This window comes from Necator americanus, chromosome I (genome assembly GCF_031761385.1).
Source record: "Necator americanus strain Aroian chromosome I, whole genome shotgun sequence".
NCBI classification, from domain to species: Eukaryota; Metazoa; Nematoda; class Chromadorea; order Rhabditida; family Ancylostomatidae; genus Necator; species Necator americanus.
This window is the reverse complement of record NC_087371.1, coordinates 24,174,196-24,195,317: the sequence shown is the minus strand read 5'-3', so window position 1 is coordinate 24,195,317 and position 21,122 is coordinate 24,174,196. Positions and strand designations below refer to the sequence as shown.

At 39.1% G+C, this 21,122-nt stretch overlaps 3 protein-coding genes across 4 annotated transcripts; all 3 read right to left on the bottom strand.

The window, feature by feature from the left end:
* Positions 1–10,437: 10,437 nt before the first annotated feature.
* Positions 10,438–10,734, bottom strand: RB195_006708 (uncharacterized protein; the record flags this gene model as incomplete). The annotated part of the gene is made up of 1 exon (XM_064179937.1): positions 10,438–10,734. One exon carries the CDS (start codon positions 10,732–10,734, stop codon positions 10,438–10,440), a length of 297 nt encoding a protein of 98 aa, XP_064036853.1.
* A 374-nt stretch (positions 10,735–11,108) lies between these two features.
* Positions 11,109–11,552, bottom strand: RB195_006707 (uncharacterized protein; the record flags this gene model as incomplete). Of its 2 annotated transcripts, none has more annotated exons than XM_064179936.1 (1): positions 11,109–11,552. In XM_064179936.1, the coding sequence occupies one exon, from the start codon at positions 11,550–11,552 to the stop codon at positions 11,109–11,111; it is 444 nt and encodes a 147-aa protein (XP_064036851.1). The 2 variants fall into 2 exon arrangements, with proteins under 2 accessions (XP_064036851.1, XP_064036852.1); XM_064179935.1 differs by having other exon boundaries at positions 11,109–11,381.
* On the bottom strand, positions 11,461–11,823 carry RB195_006706 (uncharacterized protein; the record flags this gene model as incomplete). The annotated part of the gene is made up of 1 exon (XM_064179934.1): positions 11,461–11,823. The coding sequence occupies one exon, from the start codon at positions 11,821–11,823 to the stop codon at positions 11,461–11,463; it is 363 nt and encodes a 120-aa protein (XP_064036850.1).
* Between the last annotated feature and the right edge of the window lie 9,299 nt (positions 11,824–21,122).

Sequence of the window (21,122 nt, the reverse complement as noted above, 5' to 3'; positions counted from 1 at the left end):
TTGACTGATGACCTAAATTCAAGTTGATTTACAGCGTTAAAAGGAAACAATTGACAAAGTGGGTGCAGTCTAAAATTTTTATTAGGATGGATTCATGGTCAGATGTGAAAGAAATGACTCGTTCATTGTTCATCTCTCCTCATCATCTTATTTCCTATGTATGCGATGGTTTGGAGTTCACGTTTTTGCAGAACTAATCCACTATATTAACTCTTTTTTTCGGGCTGGCGTTAGTTATTTATGGATATCTATGAAATTTCCGTTCTCAGTTTTGTGCTGAGAGATGTAGTGCTTCGGAGATAGTATTCATAGTATTCAATAAATAATAATTTAATTACCTTACTTCAAGGTAGCTTTACCTTTTTATAACGTTAGAAACGTTCAATTCGTTATTCCACCTGCGGCTTCATTTTCTTCACTGAACTTCTTGAAAGAGCTGATGACACCGAGCAAAACTGCAGGAATAAATCCATCTCATCCAGCAAAAATTTGATGGATGAGATGGATTGTCTGATCTTCTCAGAATGATCTCTGTTGAAAAGGAAGAAAAATGAAATCGTTACCTGCTGCATGGTAAAGAAACGAGAGAAATTGTATGACAATTTAGGAGTTTTCACAGCAAGCAACAAAATTGACTCATGAGTTCTCATGGAAACATAGGGAAACTCCCCTGTTATCTGAAACTTCTAACGAAGTACGTACAGGAAATAATGGAAAAGAATAAAATGGATTATACTTTAAAAATGGATAATTCTCAAACAATGAGGGCGTCAAATACTGATCACCGCACACAGCTGATAATTACAGAAATGTCGATTTAAGTGAAAATTAATTTTAATGAAGAGTTTGTTGTAATTTGTTGGATTCTATTTAACCTCAGTTACCTCAATTTGCTCGCCTTGTCCAATCTATCTTCATATTTTTTTTTTTCGGAAAACTTGCCTGTGAATTTATTTTCCTTGATCTTCCATTCTTTGCTTTTCAATCCTTATTTAAAATCCTTGTATTCTCAAAGAATTTAAAATTTGTTTTAATAACTCAAATAAAATTTAAAAAGGAAGTGTACTGAAGTGTTACAATGTTCTCCTCGGTTTTTCTGCTCAGCTACATTCATTTGGCAGAAGCGAAAGAAATGAAATAAGGAAATGAACTGAGAGGTGAAATTTGTGGACATTCAATTCCTCATACGTACACAATCGTTTTAAAAATTTTGAACATTCTTGAAATAATTGATGGACTCTTATGATAGTTAAATATTTTCAAAGAACCCCCTTTTTGTTCACGGGGTCTCGTGATATTTATTATAAAACACTTGTTATGAAGTGCGAATACGTGTATAGGAGGTATTCAGACAATTTTCGGGCTTTTTCCCTCTTTTTTTGGGGAGATTAGAGGTACTCGCGTCTTACGAGTGCATTCTACAAAAACACGAGATGTTTTCCGAGAAAGTTGATTTTTATTTGGTAAAAGAAGTTTAATCACGTCACGCGTGTTACAGAAAAGCTGACAAAAATTGCATTCGCAAATTGCATGCAGAATTTAGTTTTGTTCGATAAACTATAAACGCTATAAACGTAGCTATAAATGTAATAATCTTCAGTAGGAAATGTGGAGTTGTTCGAATGTGTCACAGTGATTCAAAATCGACGAATTCAGATTTCGACAGAGGAAGATATGGAAGAAACACAGAGTTGTAAATAAGCATACATGAGATTGTCAAGCAATTTTATTGGGTAACTTTTCAGCAAAATCGTTCTCTTCAGAGCCTGAAATGGGCGCTTGAACTCAAAATTTACTCGACCAAAGGTCTCCACAACAGATAAACGCCATGCCTACTTCTTCAACCAACAACTTAGCCACTACAGTGAATGGTCACCTTGGATCGGAGACGCCTGGAAGGGACCGCTGACTGATCGATCACTACAGGGAATAGTTCGAATGTCTCATTCGGGTCAGAAGAGCCGTTGGAGATTTGGTGCGAGTTCCCGTGTTATCCAGAGACATTCGCCCTTGCGGTACTTTTTAGGGTTTTGGGTTGGATCCAAAATGCCTCCAGCGAAGTTTGAGCTAAGCTTTAAATTCGTACGTCAAGATCTGAACCCCGGTTCCACGATTGACTCCGTCGGATCTGATTTTGTATGGGCGCGTAAAGGCGTCCATTCCCGTAACATGTTCTTTCCATTCACGTGCTCTTTGATGCGAATATACAGCGGTCAGTAAGATTTCGTATCGACCATTGAGTTGACCATTTCAAGCTCTGAAGAAGGCAGTGTTGCCAATAAAATTACTTGACAACCTTGAGGACGGCTTATTAAAAATCGATACATCTTCCTATCCTGAGGTTCATTTAAAGTCGAACTTTTCGAGAATTGTGGATAGTTTTTTTTTAGTTTTAGTTTTTTCTGTTGTTTATATCCTTGTCGCGGACACTTTAAACAAAGGTACTCATAAAAATATGAAACCGCTACCTTCTGACCAAGGTGGCTTCTCTTCAACGATGCAAAACCGCGGAATGTTGATAGTGACGCATAGCAACAACTGTTCCAATTAAATACGAGAAAAACGTGTTGGTATCTTCTCAGAATTCATCATTTTTAGGAGTTTTTCCTCTACCCGTTACTGCATTACTTTGTTCGACTACGGTAGACGATGGTTGCTCGGTAATACTGCTCAGAAATTGAAGAAAACCTGTCATTTTTCTACGACATAGACGTCGTCAAACTGTCACCTTCAAAGAAGGGACGTGGGACAAGTTCGTCATTTTGTCGCTTCCCTTATTGTCAGAAGTATTGTCAGTAAAAGACTTGCGCTCGGACCGTATATTTAACATCTTTACATAATTATAACATTTGTTTCAGTTATTTTTTTGTTTCAACATTCTGTGAATTAAGGAATGTCCAGGTAAAATAAATAGAGTTTGGAGAGTAGTCACCATTAATTTTCTAGTTATTAGGAATCCATTTAATTTTTTTCTTTGTCAAACACTGTCTGAGGTCACAGTTCTAATTTGTAGTTGAGATTTTCGGAAAAAAGTAGAACGTTTAGCGATAAAATGCATTATTTTAGATTTCTTCTATTTTCGCCAATTTCTTTGTTGCCCTCCAGTCATTTGATCCGGTACCTTTTCATTCATTATTACCGAAGTAACACCTGACTTGCGATAATTTGTGCACTTTGAGCCCGTTGTGATAAATGATAGTTGAATGGGTTTTAGATAGCATCCGAAAACCAATCCTCTGCACGTTTGATAGCTAATTCATTTTTGTGGACGACCTCCTGGAAAAAGCTGACCTTGTGATTTATAGATTAGGCTGGTAATCTTCGGGAAGCACTCTTTGCGTACAAATGTTCCAGAATATTCTAGTTTTATGCTCCTTTTGTATATGTAATTATCCAGACGAAGTATTGTATATTTTAATAGGATATTTTTTGGAGGTTAACTAATTTTATTCTCCAGGACATTTTTCGAACGAAAATACTGTCGTTCATAGTCGAATGTGTTCATCCGGCTGAGCGTAACGCATCCACCATATCCGACGGTCTTTCTTCGCGCGACATACTCTCCATCTCTCTTTTGCCTTTCGCCTCTGAGGCGCATCGCTGCCATTCGGTTGAACATATTCGTCGTCGGCTATACCTTCTATGTTTCGTGCGCACGTAATTGCACTGTACTTCGGGAATTCGTACGAAAATCGTGCGCTTAGATTCCGCCATTCCACAAAAGCGTGCAGTACTGGAGCTGCGCACAAAATTGCTGCGAATTCATTAGTTTGTTCCGATGATGAACAATCTGCGCCAATTTGTTGATTCAGTTTTCAGTGATCTCTGAAAAACCTCTTTTCTGTGATGTTTATGTAGGGAAACTCATATCTATTGGAAAAGTCAGCTATTCACGGAATATAGGATGTCACTTTGGTCTTTGAATTCCTGCACATTTCTTCAGGTTTTTGATGATTAATTTTTGATTACTAAGCGCATCAATTATTAAAGAACTACGATAGCTCGAATGTGGCATCCCCGCTTGAGAACTGGAAATTAACTATCCAATTTCAAAAGGAGAAAATTAGTTTTTTTTCCGATTCTTTCGTTGCTGTTTTTCAGCCGGAATTCGATGCATAGCAGTAGTAAATCAAGCCTAATCATGATTTTTGCCGAATATTCCCGAATCCTCTGATCAAAATCCCTATCCTCAGCGCCTCGACATTGGTGAATATTTTCTTCCCATTCTCCTAGAGTATTTTTATGTTGCTGTGGAAATTCTGAGAGCTTCTTTTCCTGGTGGATATTCGACTTATCTACTTTAATCGCACAAACAGTCTTCTCTTTGATTTCATTTACTAGCTGTTTTTTGTTTTTGTTGTTGTTTTTTGTCTTACTACTCCGTACTTTATCCTCATTTCCGTTATCATCTCGTTTGATCCTAGAAACACTTACCATTCCATCGATTTTGGGCACAGAAATGTTGCGGGCTTTGTGGTCAACAGCAGAGAAAAGCATTTGCGCGAATCTAAGCAAAGAACTCCTCTAACACTATTCTTCCAGAAAAAGAAGCAAAAAAATGCAGATGTGGTAGCTTCCTTTGTTCTTCGTTTTGGTGATTTTCCTGAGGAGAAAAAAAACCTTCCTTGAAACTTTATGGATGTCTGAGGAAAGGGTTGATTTTGGTTTGTTTCAATGCGAAACGACTGGTTTTTTTAAAATTTAAAAACACTTTTTCTTTGTCTTCGAATCTTCAATTTTTTCATACGTTAATCGCAACATTTGTGTGAATATACGTGTTTATGACGTCACTACATTTATTATTCTAAGTCACATTTGCAGTGTTTATGCACTGATTCTGCTGTGAAAAGCACATGGAGCGGAAATTTCCTCTAAAACATTGACTAATGACCTCTAGAGTCTTATCCTTACTATAAATATCCATGAAGGTCTTTTAATAGGTAAGATTCGGAAGGCGGGATTAAGAAACCGTATCCCATGATTAACTCTATCACATAGTAATTTGCACGTGATGAGATGATCAGAGAAAAAAGCCCTCAGGGTGCCAGCGAACTCACTCAGATCTGTAATATAAAGTTGTTTTCCATTGAAAGCCTATAATTTTGTCACTTTGAAATTAGCAGTTTTTCTTAAGGCCTTCATAGAAGGGAAATAATTTTCTAAGTATACGAATGAAAATAATTACTAGTGACTGTATTCACATATTTATTGCCCAATCGTCTTAGATCACCCGTTGGACACTTGTGTTCCTGGCCGTCAGTGATTGAAAAAAGAAAACAACTATGTGTAGGAGCGGTGTTTTTAGCCGGCCTTCCAATTTTTTTGCCTATTCTTTGTTGATTTGAATTGAATTATTATACCAAACCGGAGATTGAACTAGGTTATACCACATCATTAATTATATTATTCGATCACTAGTTATACTATTTTAATATACTACTACTAACTTAATAATTACGTAATAGTTGCTTATGTTTAAAGAGACCCATATGTGTACTGCTTTCTTTTGTTTTCAAAAATTTAGTTAGGCCGGCGGAACATGAGAAGATGAGAGGTTGTACGCGCATTCGTGACACGGAATTGAATTTATACGAATTTTAATATTTATTTGTTTAATTTATTTATAATTTATACGGATTTTATATTTATTTGTTTAATTTATTTATAATTTATACGGATTTTTATATTTATTTGTTTAATTTACTTATAATTTATATTTATAATAATATTTATTTATTCTTTCCCTAAAAATGTTCAACTATTTTATTTTCACCTCTAGACCGGCACGATTCAGCTAAAAACATATAATATTATTTCATTCTGCTTAGTCGCTTTCGCTCAAGTAATTTCTTTGCGCTAATCCTCATGGCTCAATGAGCTTTGTGCTATAGTTCCGAGTTAAGATGTTTTAATGCGCTCATTTAGCTTCATTTTGCTCTTCGCCGTTTTTTTCACTTGTTTTCTTTCGAATGAGTTCATTGTGAGTCGAGTAGAGATAGATACTAAAGCTCGCCGCGCAACAATGAGGAATGTACACGTCGTTTTTAACTCGCGACTCAGCTACTCCGCCACTCTTCTCATGTTTCAGCAACTTCCGCGTAGAGATAATTTCCTCGTCGCTCTTACTCAACTAAATTAATCGCAAACTATTTGCGTATAAGTGTGTTCCCGCCGTAAATGACGTTATATGTCTTAGCTCCTCTTTTAGCCCATAGGCTAACGAGATTATCAGGTGAGCTGCTTACGTTGACGTCACCACGCTTACCATAATTCCACGCTTATAAGAGTGCGCTGTGTTCAAGCTCGGCTGATAGCCGTGCAGAGACTTTTAGCGGTTATCGGTATGTACTTGAGAAGATTTTCAAACAATTCTTTTCCCTTTTTGATTGTCGATTTTTTAAAATTTTTTTTGAGAAGTTTTATTTCATTTCTTTCATCTTTACATGAATTCTAGAATGCGTATGATCGCTTGAGCTATGAGTTTACGTTCTGCGATGCGTTTATAGTTGGGAAATTAATGTTTTTGTGCTGAAGCTCATCTGAAATGTGGCTACCAATTTGCTAGGTGATTCTAATCTTATTCATCCCCTCCAATTTTCTCCGAACGCCTCAGATCCTTGTCCCTCGTTCTCTCTTCGCCATGCTTCCATGATGGATACGATTTGCTCACCCATTTCTTCGTTCTCACTGCCAGCAGTTCCCATTTCCGTCGACTAATCGCATGCTGTGGTTCGGTTGTATGTTGCGTGCATTGCTCGAGATTCTCCTACACGGATCGAATGTCAACAGAGTCCAGAGCAAATGTGACTCCATATCAGCGGACCCTGACGTCAATCCTTACCACATTCTCCTTCTAGGGAGCTATTTTTGTGTAGCCAAAACAAATATCTAAACCTCGCATAAATGTCAGTAATTTTAGCTTATTTCTCCGATAAAGGCATGTACATACGAACGCATCCCTAAAAATTTTTGCCTTGGAAATTTTCATCGAGGAATGTGAAAGAACGTCTCAGTTTCCTTTCTCAAAAAATCATATAAAATTCCATTTTTCTCCTATTTTATTGGACCTAACGAAGTGTCCGTGGACAATCGATCATTATTTGCACTTTTTTAGGAGCATTTTCAGTCCTTCAAACCGCCACTTTTCAGCTGCTGCTTATTTTGTCCGACAAAATCCTGCAGTTTGAGGTGGAGTTGAGCAATTCATTGCTTTTTAAGGAAGCGTTCCTCCCTACCTCAGAAATTTCAAATTAATGATCACTTCGATGGAAAAGATGGGCCTAGAAACCGCCAAAAAAAAGTTTATAAAAAATGCATAGGATAATTTAGAGTTGCTCCAGAAACGAAAGTGATGCTGCACCATATCTCTGATATTATCTATCTGATCTCTGATCTGATACTATCCAGAACTAGCGCATTTAATACTCAGTTGGCTGATTTTTCGAAGAAAACGTGACTACGTAGAACTTTCGAATGTAATGAATGTAATGAACAGTAAAGTCCAAAGAACTGAGTTTGTACTTCTCTTGGGGATATTTCGTGAGCAGAGAGTTACGGAAATCCATTTCCTCTGTACACATGAATGTATGTGGGTAACTTTTTCCTCATGTTATGATCCCAGAAAAGGCAAACAAGTCCGCATATACTTAATATCACGCGAAATATGAGAGGGCAGCATTATGCCTGGTTCTTACCATGTAAAAAATTGCAAATCGTTTCGTTTTCAATTCCCCTTCTTTTAACACCGCACCTTGTGCACATTTAATCCTTCGACGGCAGCGTGGCTCACTTGTGAGCTGCACACTTTTCAGCGGTTATTTTCCATGATTTCCTAATCCTTTTATTTATTATTGTTTTTTTCCTTGTCCAAATATAATTTCTAGAAGTCGTTTGGACCCAGGTGCGAGAAATAGCTCTGTCATCAAGGGTTAAAGAAAAGAATAAATATAGCTAATTGTAGTAGAGGGCGGGTGTGGCGCAGTCGGTTAGAGGTCCGTTGTAGCCACACGGTCGAGGGTTCGAAACCGCCCTAGTGCAAACCAAGCCTTTCATCCCTACGGGGTCGATAAATTGGTACCAGACTTGTCTGGGAGGATAAAAACACTGACTTGGTCATCGGTTGGTCCCCGCAGGTCATTGTATAGGCCAACACGCGTTCCAAAACCTCAACGATTACGAATTTCAGTAAAACGCGTTGGCGCATCCCAAGTGGATTTATACGCCAGTGACTTTATCCTTTATTCTTTTTAATTGTAGTAGGAGTAACAGTCACCCGCTACAAATCCACTTCTAAGTAATTTTTTTTAGCATTGTGCAGCTACAAAGTGAATTTGTCGTTTGTTTTATCACCGACTGACGCATAGAAAGAATGATTCAAAATGTTAAACGTGCACATAAATTGTTGTTTACCGTAAACATCTAAAAATCCAGTAATCACCGTTAAGCATTGTTAAGCCTAAGTGACATCAAAGTTCCCACGATAAGACGGACCCTCGGCGAAAATCCAGTTTTACACGTGAGCAAAAAAATTGTTTTCTGTCCTGTAAGCCGGTATTTTCGAGCGGTCGAGCACGACGTGTGTGGGCATCCGCTTCCTCCATGTGATTCACACTCCTTCTCTATCCAGCTCTAATCGAACAAGAGCGCATTACGGTCATCTCATTGAACCCACGATTCAATTATATTTCACTGTCTTAGAGTTAGTATTTTGCTAGTCTTTTTTTGAGAAACGTTAAACGTTCGGGAGGAATTGTAAAGTCAGAATGGTCGTTAATGTTAGATGTTTTCCCATAGTTCATATATTTTCTTATTCCAATTTGGAATTGTTTGAGGTCTACGAACGCCTGTCTAGCCTTTACAATGGTTAGCTGATGTTCTTGGTTGGCTTTGAGGAGCGGACTGGAGCGGTTCCGAACCCTTGATCAATTGTGCAACCACAACCGGACCCTTTCTGACTTCGTTGCACTCACACTTTTTTCATTTGGGATGAGTTATTTAGTGCAGTCGGTAATAAGTTCTGCTCTGTAGACAATCGATCGATGGATCGATCGTGCCGTCTTGGTACCAACCATGCCTTTCATTTTCCGAGGTCGATAAATTGGTTCCACACTTTTCTAGAAGGACAAAACACTGAGTTGATACATCGGCTAGTTCCAGCAAGTCATTATTTAGGCTAGACATGCGATCGTGATTCTCAAACGATTCCGAATTGCAGTGAACGCCTTGACGCATCCCGAACGGATTGGTTAACGCCAGGCACTCTACCTTCATCCCTAATTCTTTGCTTTTTCATTTTACGCAACTTTAAAGAAAGGAATTCGTGTTTCAGTCAATCTCGATTACCATAAATGAGAGCAAGAGTTGATTTGAAAATATGCGACAGGTTACTAGGTACAGTACATCGTAGGGAGTCTTTATACTTTTTTCTTGTCTTCACCAGCTGAGGATCCTTTTTTCCATCAGTTCCTTAAAGTTCCAGCGCTGAATATGTTTAACCGAGTGAACGTAGCGCGTCTTCCGATTGGGACAGGGGAGGCGGAGGAGAGAATGTGAGCGCCGAGAAGAGAAAGAGTTTCTGTAACAGCAGTCGTGTTACGCTCATTTTGTTGGAAAAAATGCAAAACTGTGTAGAGATTTTGTAGACGACACAGTATCCGCAGAAGTAACGTAGCTTTTCCTTCAAATTTTTTAAAACTATGACTATTTGTAAAAAGAAATGTACCACGAGACAACTCTCATCGAGTTTTCCGCGCCGATTATGTGTACACTTGCTTCGTGGATGTAATAAACCATATTCTCTTTGTCTCTTTAATTGTATTTTTGGTTGGATTTTACAATATGTGGGTGTTATTGATTAATTGAATGAGAAGATTTGCTGGAAAAGTTCTTCACGCATGGGTTAATAGTTCAGTGCCAGTACTGTTGTCAGCAAGTGCTTTGTGTGGAGTTCCAAGCTCTCTACTAGAACGAAAGCTCTCCATCAAAAAATATTTTTATTTTGAACGTGTTCAGGAACGCTTCTAGCTATGTTCAACACTGGAATACAGTGATCCCTTTCTTCGAAGCATGAACAAGTCTAAAATGATAATGTGACGATTTTACAATATGTGGTTCTGCGAGCTTTTTTTCCCATCCACAGGACAACCGCAAATTTAATACATGTAAATAAAAGAATTTTTTCAATTTTTTTTGATGTTATTGATCTTCTCCATCGATCTAGCCGAGGTTTTGAAGCCTCCCCATGTTGCTTAAATGAGTACAAAAACGCTTATTAAAGTTAGCGCATATCGCGAACACCGTTGGTCTTTAAAGGTGTCACCCAACTAATCTAGTGCGGTATGGATTTCCGATGGCTAAAGACTATAGGGGTCGTAGATTACAGAAACGGATGGGATCCCACTCATTTCTCGCTTGACTTACTTAATCGGCGGGCTGATGTCATCGTCTGACGCTATTACCCGCATCTTCGCTGAGGTATGTCGTCCTTGAACATAGCTCTGCCCAACTTTCTCGATCTTCTGGGAGAGCTTGCATGAAATCAATCCATTCATCGCTATTACATATCCTGCGAAACCTTACGCCTTGCCTGAGCTGCCTATCCAAGCCGAGTGTTCTCAGGTCCTCCTTCACCACCTCAGTCCAGAACTTCCGCTCTCGGCCAGGTGGGCTTCCCCAGCTTGAATCCGACAAACTCCTCAAAACTCGTTGAAAAATGCGACCTGCTGGTCTCCCCATTACGATTTAGCCAATTTCGATGGCGGTGCAAGATGTTGATATCTTCTACGTGTCATCCGGAGGACACCACATCCATTTTTGCGTAAAGCTCTTCATTGTGACATACTCTAGGCAAAAAGTAGCCAAGCAGCCATCTGAGCAGCTTCCTTTCCTTTTGCAAACAAGCCTCTCCATAATGATGGTGCTGCCCAAGTCTCCGATCCGTACATCATGATGGGGCGAATTGCGGATAAGTAGACTCGCAGCTTGACTTCGTTGGTGATGGTGGTCGACCTCCGGCATTTCTTTAAAGAGTTGAATGCGGAAACGGCCTTAGCGATCATATCTTTGCTGAATATCTTTCTTGTAGTTACTGTTGTTCTTCAGCATACAGTCTAGGCAGCAGAAATCATCGACGAGTTCGATTGGTTGTCCGTCCACCCTGATTCCCGTTCGTGGTCTCGAAGAGATCCACATCTGCTTGCATTTATCAGGGCGTAGGCGTAGTCCATAGGCTGCAGCCAGCTTCGATACAAGACAACATGTTGAAGTTTCGTACTGCTTTCTGCGAATATAACGACATCGTCGGCGAACTCGAGATCAGTCAAGAGGCACCTTGATCGTGCTAAGACGATGTCGGCAGGATGTTGACCGACTGTTCTTCGCATGATTTCGTCGATGGCGAAGTTGAACAGGAAGGATCCTGCTACTGGCCCCCCTCGATTCCGCAGTCGTACAAAGACACATCTAGACGACGTTGAGCCAAACCCCTCTACTAGGTTTTTTGTAATCGTTCCTCGCAGGTATTGCGCATCCACCTGTTTTCTTCTCATCACCATCGCCGCAGTACATGGTGTAACTTTCGATGATTTTGACGGGCCAATCTCTCATGTATTCTGCACCAAACGGCACAAAAAGATATCGCAGATGCCTATACAGGGCGGATTGCTGGAGTTCAGTCGACACTGTTTGGCAGTTCAGCGTTACGAAACCAATGTTTGTTGCCAAAGATTCCATGCTCTCTTCAGGCAGTTGACCTTTCAGGTTGTGAACTTTGGCGAAGTGCTGGGACTGCACTTTTTGCAACGTATTTTGGGAATCTTTTGCCATATAACAGTGGAGGTTATATAGTTCGAACGTTCCCAATGTCGTTCCGTAAGTCCCGGAACTTCGAGCGTTCGGAACGTCTTTTTCTACAGTCTTCCGTACAGTTTTTTTACGGCGATTAAGAAGAAATGAGCGGGATCCCTCCTGTTTCTGCAATCTACGACCCCGTATAGTCTTTAGCTATTGGAAATCTATACCGCCCTCAGATTCATGGGGTGATGCCTTTAAGTTGATTTCCGAAAATAACGTCATTATACGATTGAGGAAAAAGCAGCGTCGAAACAGTGATTGGTTGCAATTTAACTTTGTCACAGATCGAAAACGAAGCTGATAGGCTGCCTTTGCTCCTCCGACACCACATTCGTCGCAGTCATCACAAATTTCTTACCTCACCTCCGTGGCTCACTCCATACAGATTCGCATCGTTCGTAACAAACGACTTTGTCTGATCTATGTCGGAAAATCTTCGAAATGATATTTATAATGTTAGGGAGCTGAGATGAGCTGATCTCTATGCATCTAGATGTGCGATCGATTGCGATCGATCGATAATCGATGTCAACCGCTGCTTGTTAGATGCTCATGTATTTATGACCACTCGATCGTGAGTGAGTCACAATGGATCTGCATTAACGACGGAAAAAAGGAACAGGATTGGCCGAAGGATCAAAATTTGATCTACTGCTTTTCTTGATGGAAACCAATTAATCAGCTGCGATCCACTAATAAAAGTTCGTGCCACGCGCTTCACTTTGGACCAACGTCTTCAAGCTCGCCGCTCTTTCCATCCCTGAGCCCCATCGGGCCGGAAGCGACTGACTATACGTGCGGTGAGGCGCCATCGAAAAACTACAGAGAGATAAGACTAAGCTTATTTGTCGGGCTGATAACGTCATTTCAGCTTATCAAAATCAAACCCGCCTTGCTTGATTTGAAACAATGCTCCCGAAACACTTATTTTCTTCCGCTGGTCCTCATAAAATTACGTTCTTCCTTTCTCATTACCCCCTGAAAGCTACCGCATTTATTTTAATCTGTGTGTTTGTCAAGGTCTTAAGGCTATGTTGAAGATCCAAATATGAGAAGAAACAGAAAAAATCTGCAATTTAGTGCGACATTAGGAAACTATTTGGTACAGGCTCTGAAGTTCTCCTGACATTACTGTAGGTAGCTCGCCTCATTTCTTCACATCTTCGCTCTCCTAACACAGATTACTGTAACTGTTTTAAAACCTCTAGGAGAGTCTTCTTCTGTAGAGCCCAATCCTTCTCTTCGGTAGGCTTTTTCCTAAGCAATACTAAGTGGCGGGGAGATTTTGAGGTGTAAAATCGGATCGGTACGTCTCTACTGAGTAGAAAAGGCTCAGTCAATCAGCTCCTCTCGATATAAACCAATGTTTATTGTGAAACTAATCTGTTTTATTCGATTGGTTTTGATGCTGCGCCAGTGCTTCACAAATACAAAGAAAAAAATGGTGTCGAAAATGTTGAACATTGTTCACTTCACAATCCATTTTATTGATGTGAAAAAAAAAACAAGTCTTAACGAAACTAAGAACTAAAAAACACAAATTTCCCGTTAAGTAAACGATTTCTTTCCGAATGGCAAATCATTTCAGAAATACTTTTTGTTTCTATGAGTTGTTTATTTTGCCCAACAAATACGTTTGTCGTTGACGGAGTGACACATACGTAAAAGAAGTTTTTGCACAATTTGCGTGACTGTCCGAGTATTCGGTCCGAAATAGCACCATCGTTTTGGATATCTTGCGTCCAGTTTATCGATAATCGTAAAGATTTATTTTCCAATCTCTCTCTTTTTTTTGTAATTTTAAAACATTTCATAAAGTGGATACAGCTTTGGAAAGGAAAAGAAACGAATGTTAGTCCATTTAGAGTTCTTTCAGTTATTCTTTTGCAGCTGTTTGAAGATTATATTCGAGAAATTTCCAGTCCACCTTATGCGCATTTATTTCATCACTTGTGCTACTGTAAATAGATGTTTCGTCTCATAAAATGATCCGTCCGGAGCCGCTGATCCATGTTTTGTTTGGGAGTTGCATTGGATGTTTTCTGGTTTTGGCAATGATACTTATAAAGCACAACTTGAAACTTTTCTACTTCTAGAAATAGCTGAACAGGTTAAACATGTATCTGAACGCTGTTTTTGAATCTGTGAATTTTTGAATCTTCATTCTTGGCAGTGACACGTTTCTCCGAACCTGAATTTGATGCCACAAGTACATTTGAGCAAATTATCCTTTTCTATTAATATTACTCTATGAACTTCTAATATTTTCCTATAAGTTTCTGCACCTCTAGGACTACTAGTAGAGATAAATTGGGTGAGTGACGAATATAAATTTCTTTGGAGACTTTAAAGGTAGTATTTCACGGAGATGTCGATCTTTACACGAAAATATAGGATTTAGGGTTTCAATTCCGGAAATCAGTAACGTCACAAGCCCTAAATTTCTTACGATGCGTCTTATAACGCGCCACCTTTGCACCCGCGTTACGTCTGCGAGGGAGCGGGCGAAATTCCATCATGGGGTTCTCTCAGCCTATTCGAGCAAGAACAACGAATAGGCTGCTGAGGTATCTGAAGTGTATGTATACACAGATGGCGTTATAAGGTCCTTCGTAGGAAAATTCGAACACAAAGGCCGTCTCTCACGCCGTTTTACAAAACGATTACGGGAATTTCAGCGTCAATGCGCTCATTCCCGGAATTTACACCCTCGCCCCCATGAAAGACTCAAACATCACGGATTTTTTGGTGTGCTGCTTTAAAGATTCTTTGCTCCACATGGTCTTTACGCTCTGCACCTGAACTTGAACTCTGGGGTTAGGAAAGAGCATCGGAAATAATTAACGAAACAATCAGTCCAAACCATGGTTGTTGCTGATACCCAAAACAAGTATATGCGCCACGTTTATTTTTGCCTTAGAAAAAAAAATTGAATAAATTGGCTCTCGGTTAAACCGAAGAACAACCGTGAGGAAATGGTGAGGAAACATATCGGATGCGCTTTATATCTCATCGATAGATGGCTCCCTCAAGCATCTTTGTGTACTTGTTTCTCGATTGGATCGATCCAATCCCTTCTTCATAAGGTCACTTGTCCAACGTTCCTGTTCTAAGAGGCACCTTTTTTTTTTGAAAATGAACCATTTCTTTCTCGTAGTGCAACTTTTTTTCCACGTAAAGCTTCTATGTAATGCAGTTATTCTTTTTTTATATTGGATCATTTCATGGATAATGCAGTATTCTGTACTTCTTATATTTTTCAGGCTGACGAATTAAGATTTTAGAAAGTCATTTTTGACCTAAAATAGAGATTCCTTCACTTTCTCCCTCTGTCTTCCATCTTTTAACCAGACTTTTCATGCCTTTCTGTCGAAATTCACTTGTCCGTGAAAAAAAAAAAATGCACGAAAAAAACACCCATCATTTATGGAATCAAGACATATATGTCTAATTTTTTTTTAATTTTTTTTTTGTAAAAAATTTTTAATTTTTTTTTTTTTTTTTAAAAAAAAATAATTTAAAAGGTTCCCCTATCACAAATAATTTGAAGTGCACGGTGTGATCTGTCCATTCGATTCCTGGCCACATTTGTACTTAGCTCTCTAGTGGGAGATATGCTCTTTGAAGGGAAATAGATTGCCTAACAACCGCCATTTCAATAATTTCTAGGATTTGAAAAAGATATGGAGAAAAACTGCGAAATGCTTGTCGAGCGGCCATTTGTTATCCTATGTTTTAAGTCATTTTTGTTCGGAACAAAACTCTTGACATTTCACATTCGTAGAGGAGTTCCTGAAGATTGCTATTTGTTTCTGGATCATGGTCTGTTGCCTAACCCAGGAATCCGTATTATATCCCATATTATTCAACTAGAATGCAAGAATGAATGCTGTGGATCTAGTACGTTTCATTGGTGCTTTATCTGAAGGAAGGTTTTTAGCGATCCTTCTACGGGATGCTTCTAAAATTTGTTTTATTGCGTTGAGGACTTCCTTGATGAGACATTAACATTCCATCTCAATAGTATACATTTATAAGATAGTCCTAAACTTGAAGACGGTTATTTTGAACATTCTAAAAAAATCTTCTTCGTTCTGGAAATCGTATGCGTTGTGACGTTTTTTTCACGAACATCATTTTTTAATGTACCAAGTACATAGTAGGACACAATCTTCGGTTTTTAACTCAAAGTGCCTTCATAAACTCCAGCTTTGTGTTTCAAAAAGAGGTAAAACCCTCTTTTACTTTCATCATGGTCTCAAATTTTCGGAAACCCAAGAATGACGGCTGAAGATCGAAGGGAATAAATTTGGCGAAAGGAGTGCCTCTAATTTCAGTATTTTGAAAAAAAAAAATAGAAATTAAATTCTGGCATGCTTCTTAAAGGCATCATCCCACGAATCTGAGGTGGTACGGATTTCGGGTGGAGTATTCGTATACGGGATGGGAGACTATGAAGAGGGGGTGATTCCGTCCATTTTTTCCTAATTGCCGTAAAAAACGGCCCGGAAGATGCGGTGCCGAACACCTTGTAGAAAATAGCGCGCCAGAACGCTCGAAGCCGTATCTTCCGGGCCGTTTTTTACGGCAATCAGGAAGAAATGAACGGAATCATCCTCCTTCCAATGATCTACGACCCCGTATACGAATACTCCACCGGAAATCCGTACCACTCCAGTTTCGTGGGGTGATGCCTTTAAATGCTATCTTTCACATCTTCAGTTAGTATCCTTCTTCTTTGCAAGACCACCTGAACCTCTAAACATAGTTTATTAAACAACTATGAACTGGACAACTATGAACATAACAATCAACCTTTTGAAATTTTTTTCGAACAGAATTCCGGCATTTCCGAAAGAAATATTTGACACAATTACATCTACATGTGATCAACGACGGGATCAGAAACAATTAAAACTTTTCGAATACTTCATAGTATAGTCTTTCTCACCGAATTTCTCTGGGAGTGCCCGTTATACAACGATTATGTTATGCGTCTTTCGGCTTTTAAACTTTTACAGTCTAATGTAGTTAATCTTTGTTGTGAGGCTTTTCAAATAAAGTTTTTTCTGAAAACAAAATTTTTCTACGTTAATGCGTTTTGTTCTTAAAAAATTTGGGAATTATCGGAATCGCTGAGAATTTCAGGAAGATTTGTACCAGTGTCCTTGTACAAATCGCGCAGAGTTTAAAAAAAGTTATATCCAATTAAATTTCTTTCAGTTTTGCTCCTTGCTTTTGAATCCTGAGCTTATTTTCCTGGAAAAATTTCGTAGCTTTTTTTCTCCAAAATTGTCTGCAGACAAGGAATTGCCATCTGATAGACGATTTTCCCCTTTAGTTCAGTCATAATTCAAGGGAACCACCTCGGAAATGAGATGTTCTTTAGCGGAAGCTGACAGTTATGGGGTATACATTATTTTCAGGTATATGGCATAGATTCTAGAGAATTTTCTGAGTATTATCATTGGTGGATTTCTTCCCGTGCAATTTATGGAAGTATCCGTAGGGGAACTCTTAAATTCACTTTTCAGAACTGCTAAATTGTGGTTAGGACGTAGCCGTTATACGGAAAGAAAAGTTTATCCTCGAAATCAGCAGTATTTTTCCAATAAAGTAGATGCCATTATTTGTTTTTTAAATTCTTTCAAGCACATACCTATGGAGCACCGAAAGAGAAAACCACATTCTGACCTAGCCAGAACAAAATTGGCGCACTTAAAGGCATCACTCCAGGAATTTGAGGTGGTACGGATTTCAGGTGGAGTATTCGTATACGGGATCGTAGATTATGGGGAGAAGGGTGATCCCATCCATTTCTTTCCAATTGCCGTAAAAAACGGCCCGGGAGATACGGCTTCGGGTGTTCTGGCGCACTATTTTCTACAAGGAGTTCGACTGGAGCGCGCCAGCTTTGTGCGGCGCCGCATCTTCCGGACCGTTTTTTTACGGCAATTAGGAAGGAATGGACGGAATCACCCTCCTCTCCATAATCTACGATCCCGTACAGGAATACTCCACCTGAAATCCGTACCACCTCAGATCCGTGGGGTGATGCCTTTAATTTTCTGGCAGAGATAAGAGGGCCATCCCCTGTTGCAGGTGAACAGTCCATTATCATCATTGTTATGTATGTTATCGGCTCTTACTGGAAAAAACAATATTGCGATCATCGCGATCGAGTTATCATCAAGATGATCGAATTTGCTTAAAATCTCCCTAGAATCGGCGAATCGTTGCTCGTAAACAAAGCGAACCACTCCATACTAGATCTTTTTATGGATTGCTAAGAATCGAAAATGGTTTAATTTGATTTGGGACTTAATCATTTAATTATTTTTAGAAAATTTGGAGAAATTTTCATTTCCAGTCTTACATGCGATTTTCCTAACTGTAATAATACTCTGAACCTGTCTTTTACAGATTTTGATTTGTTGTCCTATTATTTTTGGTTTCTTACGTGTGAGGTGAACACCAACGACACAGCAGTGATTCGCCGTCCTTCCCTCAAATTTTGCTTTTGTTCAGCTGCACTGTCGCCTGTCCTTGTATTTTTATAGTTATCATCGGAGAAAACCGTCCGAACCAGCAGCGAGAAACTACAGAATATGAGACCAGCTATCGAGGAAGTGGTAACCAGGATGTGATTAAAGTATTACTTCCTTCTAACAAAGTCGGGTGCACTTCCTATGCGCGAATTCCCATAGACATCGTTTCTCGGCTTTTGACTGCGATTGTGGCTTTCATAAATATTTATGCCTCTACTTCGTAACGTTCTTTTGGGACCCTCCGACCTCGACTTCCCATAATCGAATCGGCTGAAGAACAAAAGTACTCTTTTGCTACCGATTTTCCTCCAATTTTCCTCTGCCGTAGGCCGTCCGTGCTTGACGTTCTTCGAGATAACACTTAATCGTAAGGATTATGTGCCTCTTGTAAGTGCATGCGTGTGACGATGCACTTCTGTTTCTTGTACTTTTCTTCCAAACTAAATACATGAATGATGAGGCTGAGCTTTTGAGCAAACACTGAGGACCTTTGTACTATTAAGCTTCGACAATAAGTCTCCGTTGCGATGACTATAGCTTTTTTATGCAATCTTGCAGTATGATGAGCAGGGACATTCGTCTTCAAGAAATTGTTGCGATTATTTCGGTACACTGATCACCTTGTAGAGAGGACCACAAGGGACCCAAGGAAAAAATACATTGTTCTGGAATTAGTGCACTTCCTTTTGGTGCCGTTGAAAAAGCGCATCTTTTGTGAAATGACGGGATAAATTAAATCAGTTGCAACCATTGAACCATTTAATTGACCAGTGAAAAACTTTCTGCAGTTTCTCGCACTTCAAGAGCTGAGCACGGGATTATCGGTAATATTCCTGATCATCCAGTAATAACTTAGAAAAAGAAGTGACTCAAAGTACATAATTTGTAGTTTAAATAGGGTTTTAAAGACATTTTAGTGAACTTTCTATAGAAAAGGCATTTTCCTGGAACTACTCGGGCACTAGTTATTTCTAGATCGCAGCTAATGTCCCCATCAGTAAGGTTCAAAATCAGAACAGGTTTTACTAGGTAGATCCAGGAAAAAAGTACACGGAATGGAAGAGAAATTGTTGTAGTATGACGAGAAGAAAGCGAAGAAATTTTAAAGGGCGCCCGCTAATACTAAAAAAAACGTTTTCTGCTCACTACAATTATTACTGAGTTTTTCAGCCAAATATCTGATTTTGTTTCGATAAACCTCACTAAATATCCTTCTCCCCCTTCTGTCTTACAATCTAACCTTTAATCCATCCACTTACTGGATCTCTACATTTTCTAAGTTTACTTTGGCATTACTGGCAGCCCGTACGAAAGCATTTATCCTGCAGCAAGCAACCATTTCTCTCCCGGAGGCTTCGCCACATTTTGTTGAGGAATAAAAGAGGGTAGAAACGGGATACTCCGGTCTTCGTGAAATCGACTACCAAAATAAACACTTCTCAGTTAGTAATTTGGTAAATTATTGTAAATAGAACTTATTTTAAGAGTAGAGAATTACTGGTTTGGATTTTTCGCTGCCAACCTCTTTTTGGCGAGAATTTTTCTTATTCCTCATCGCGTCCATATCCAAAACACCAATTGAAATTCAAACTTAAATTGAAACAAAATACTCATGCAAACATACAAGTATAATAATTGCTAATAATTTGGAATAATAAAGGATAAAGGATAAAGTTTCTGGCGTTAAATGGTTGAAAATGAATGCTAAAACAACAAGTTCTAAAGCGGTTCCAATCCACGTATTTTAAGCCAATTTTTATTCGTTATATTATTATAGATTATATTTATTATATTCGCTTGGACTTGCACTGGAAAAGAGCCCAGGAGGAAGTTCACATCTTGTGAGTCACTCCAGAGCGCATACCCCGCATCATATCAAACCCAAATCTCGTCCATTACCACGGCGCCCTTTCGAGAGCAAATAAAGTGTTTTTGGAGTAGGATTTTTTTTTTGAAAATAAAACTTGACCCTTCCTTTCAGATTCGTGCACGATTGGTTAAAGTAGTAGGTGAAGTCTAAAACAGTACTACATCGCTACTAACGTGTGTCCCAAAAACCCGTCGGAATCCTTGAGAGTGGACAAAATCAAATTTTGAAAACACCATGCGAAAGTAAATGAGCTACTGATTTCAGATATATGTACGTCAATAATTCAGTTTTGACAAATTTGTGATCTGAAATCAGGCAAAGTTCCCCCAAACTTAGTTACTTTCACACCTCCGCAATTCTGCCATTTGTATATTCCGGGGATATATTTGTGGAAAGAAGAGGTGCTCATCACATTTGCGCTGATTTCTCAAAATTGCGCAAAATCTCTAAAATGTCAAAATGAGATGCGTATTTGTAATAAGGGGATATTTAGAACACTTTTGTACCCCACTGCATACGTGGGTTCGAAATTTTCAATCTCTCCGGAAATTGACGAAAGCGCTTCATTGAAGGTTAACAAAAAGGCATACATTTCTAGCTGTGAAAAATCTGCTCGGAAATTTTTCAAACGAATAATTTGTTCTTGATAAGAGTTCAATTTGTAAGTTTCCAGCTTTGAAAGTTTCTAGTTTTTTCAGTGTCAAACTTGCACTTTGCTCTATTTCATTCAATCTTTAAGCGGCTGTCAACGGCCAACAAAGGAGCCTGAGCCTAGCGATTCGGTACTTGTGTAGGACTTTCCTTTGTTTACAAGGTGTGGTTTGGGCCCTTACACTGGATAACGGCCGGTGATG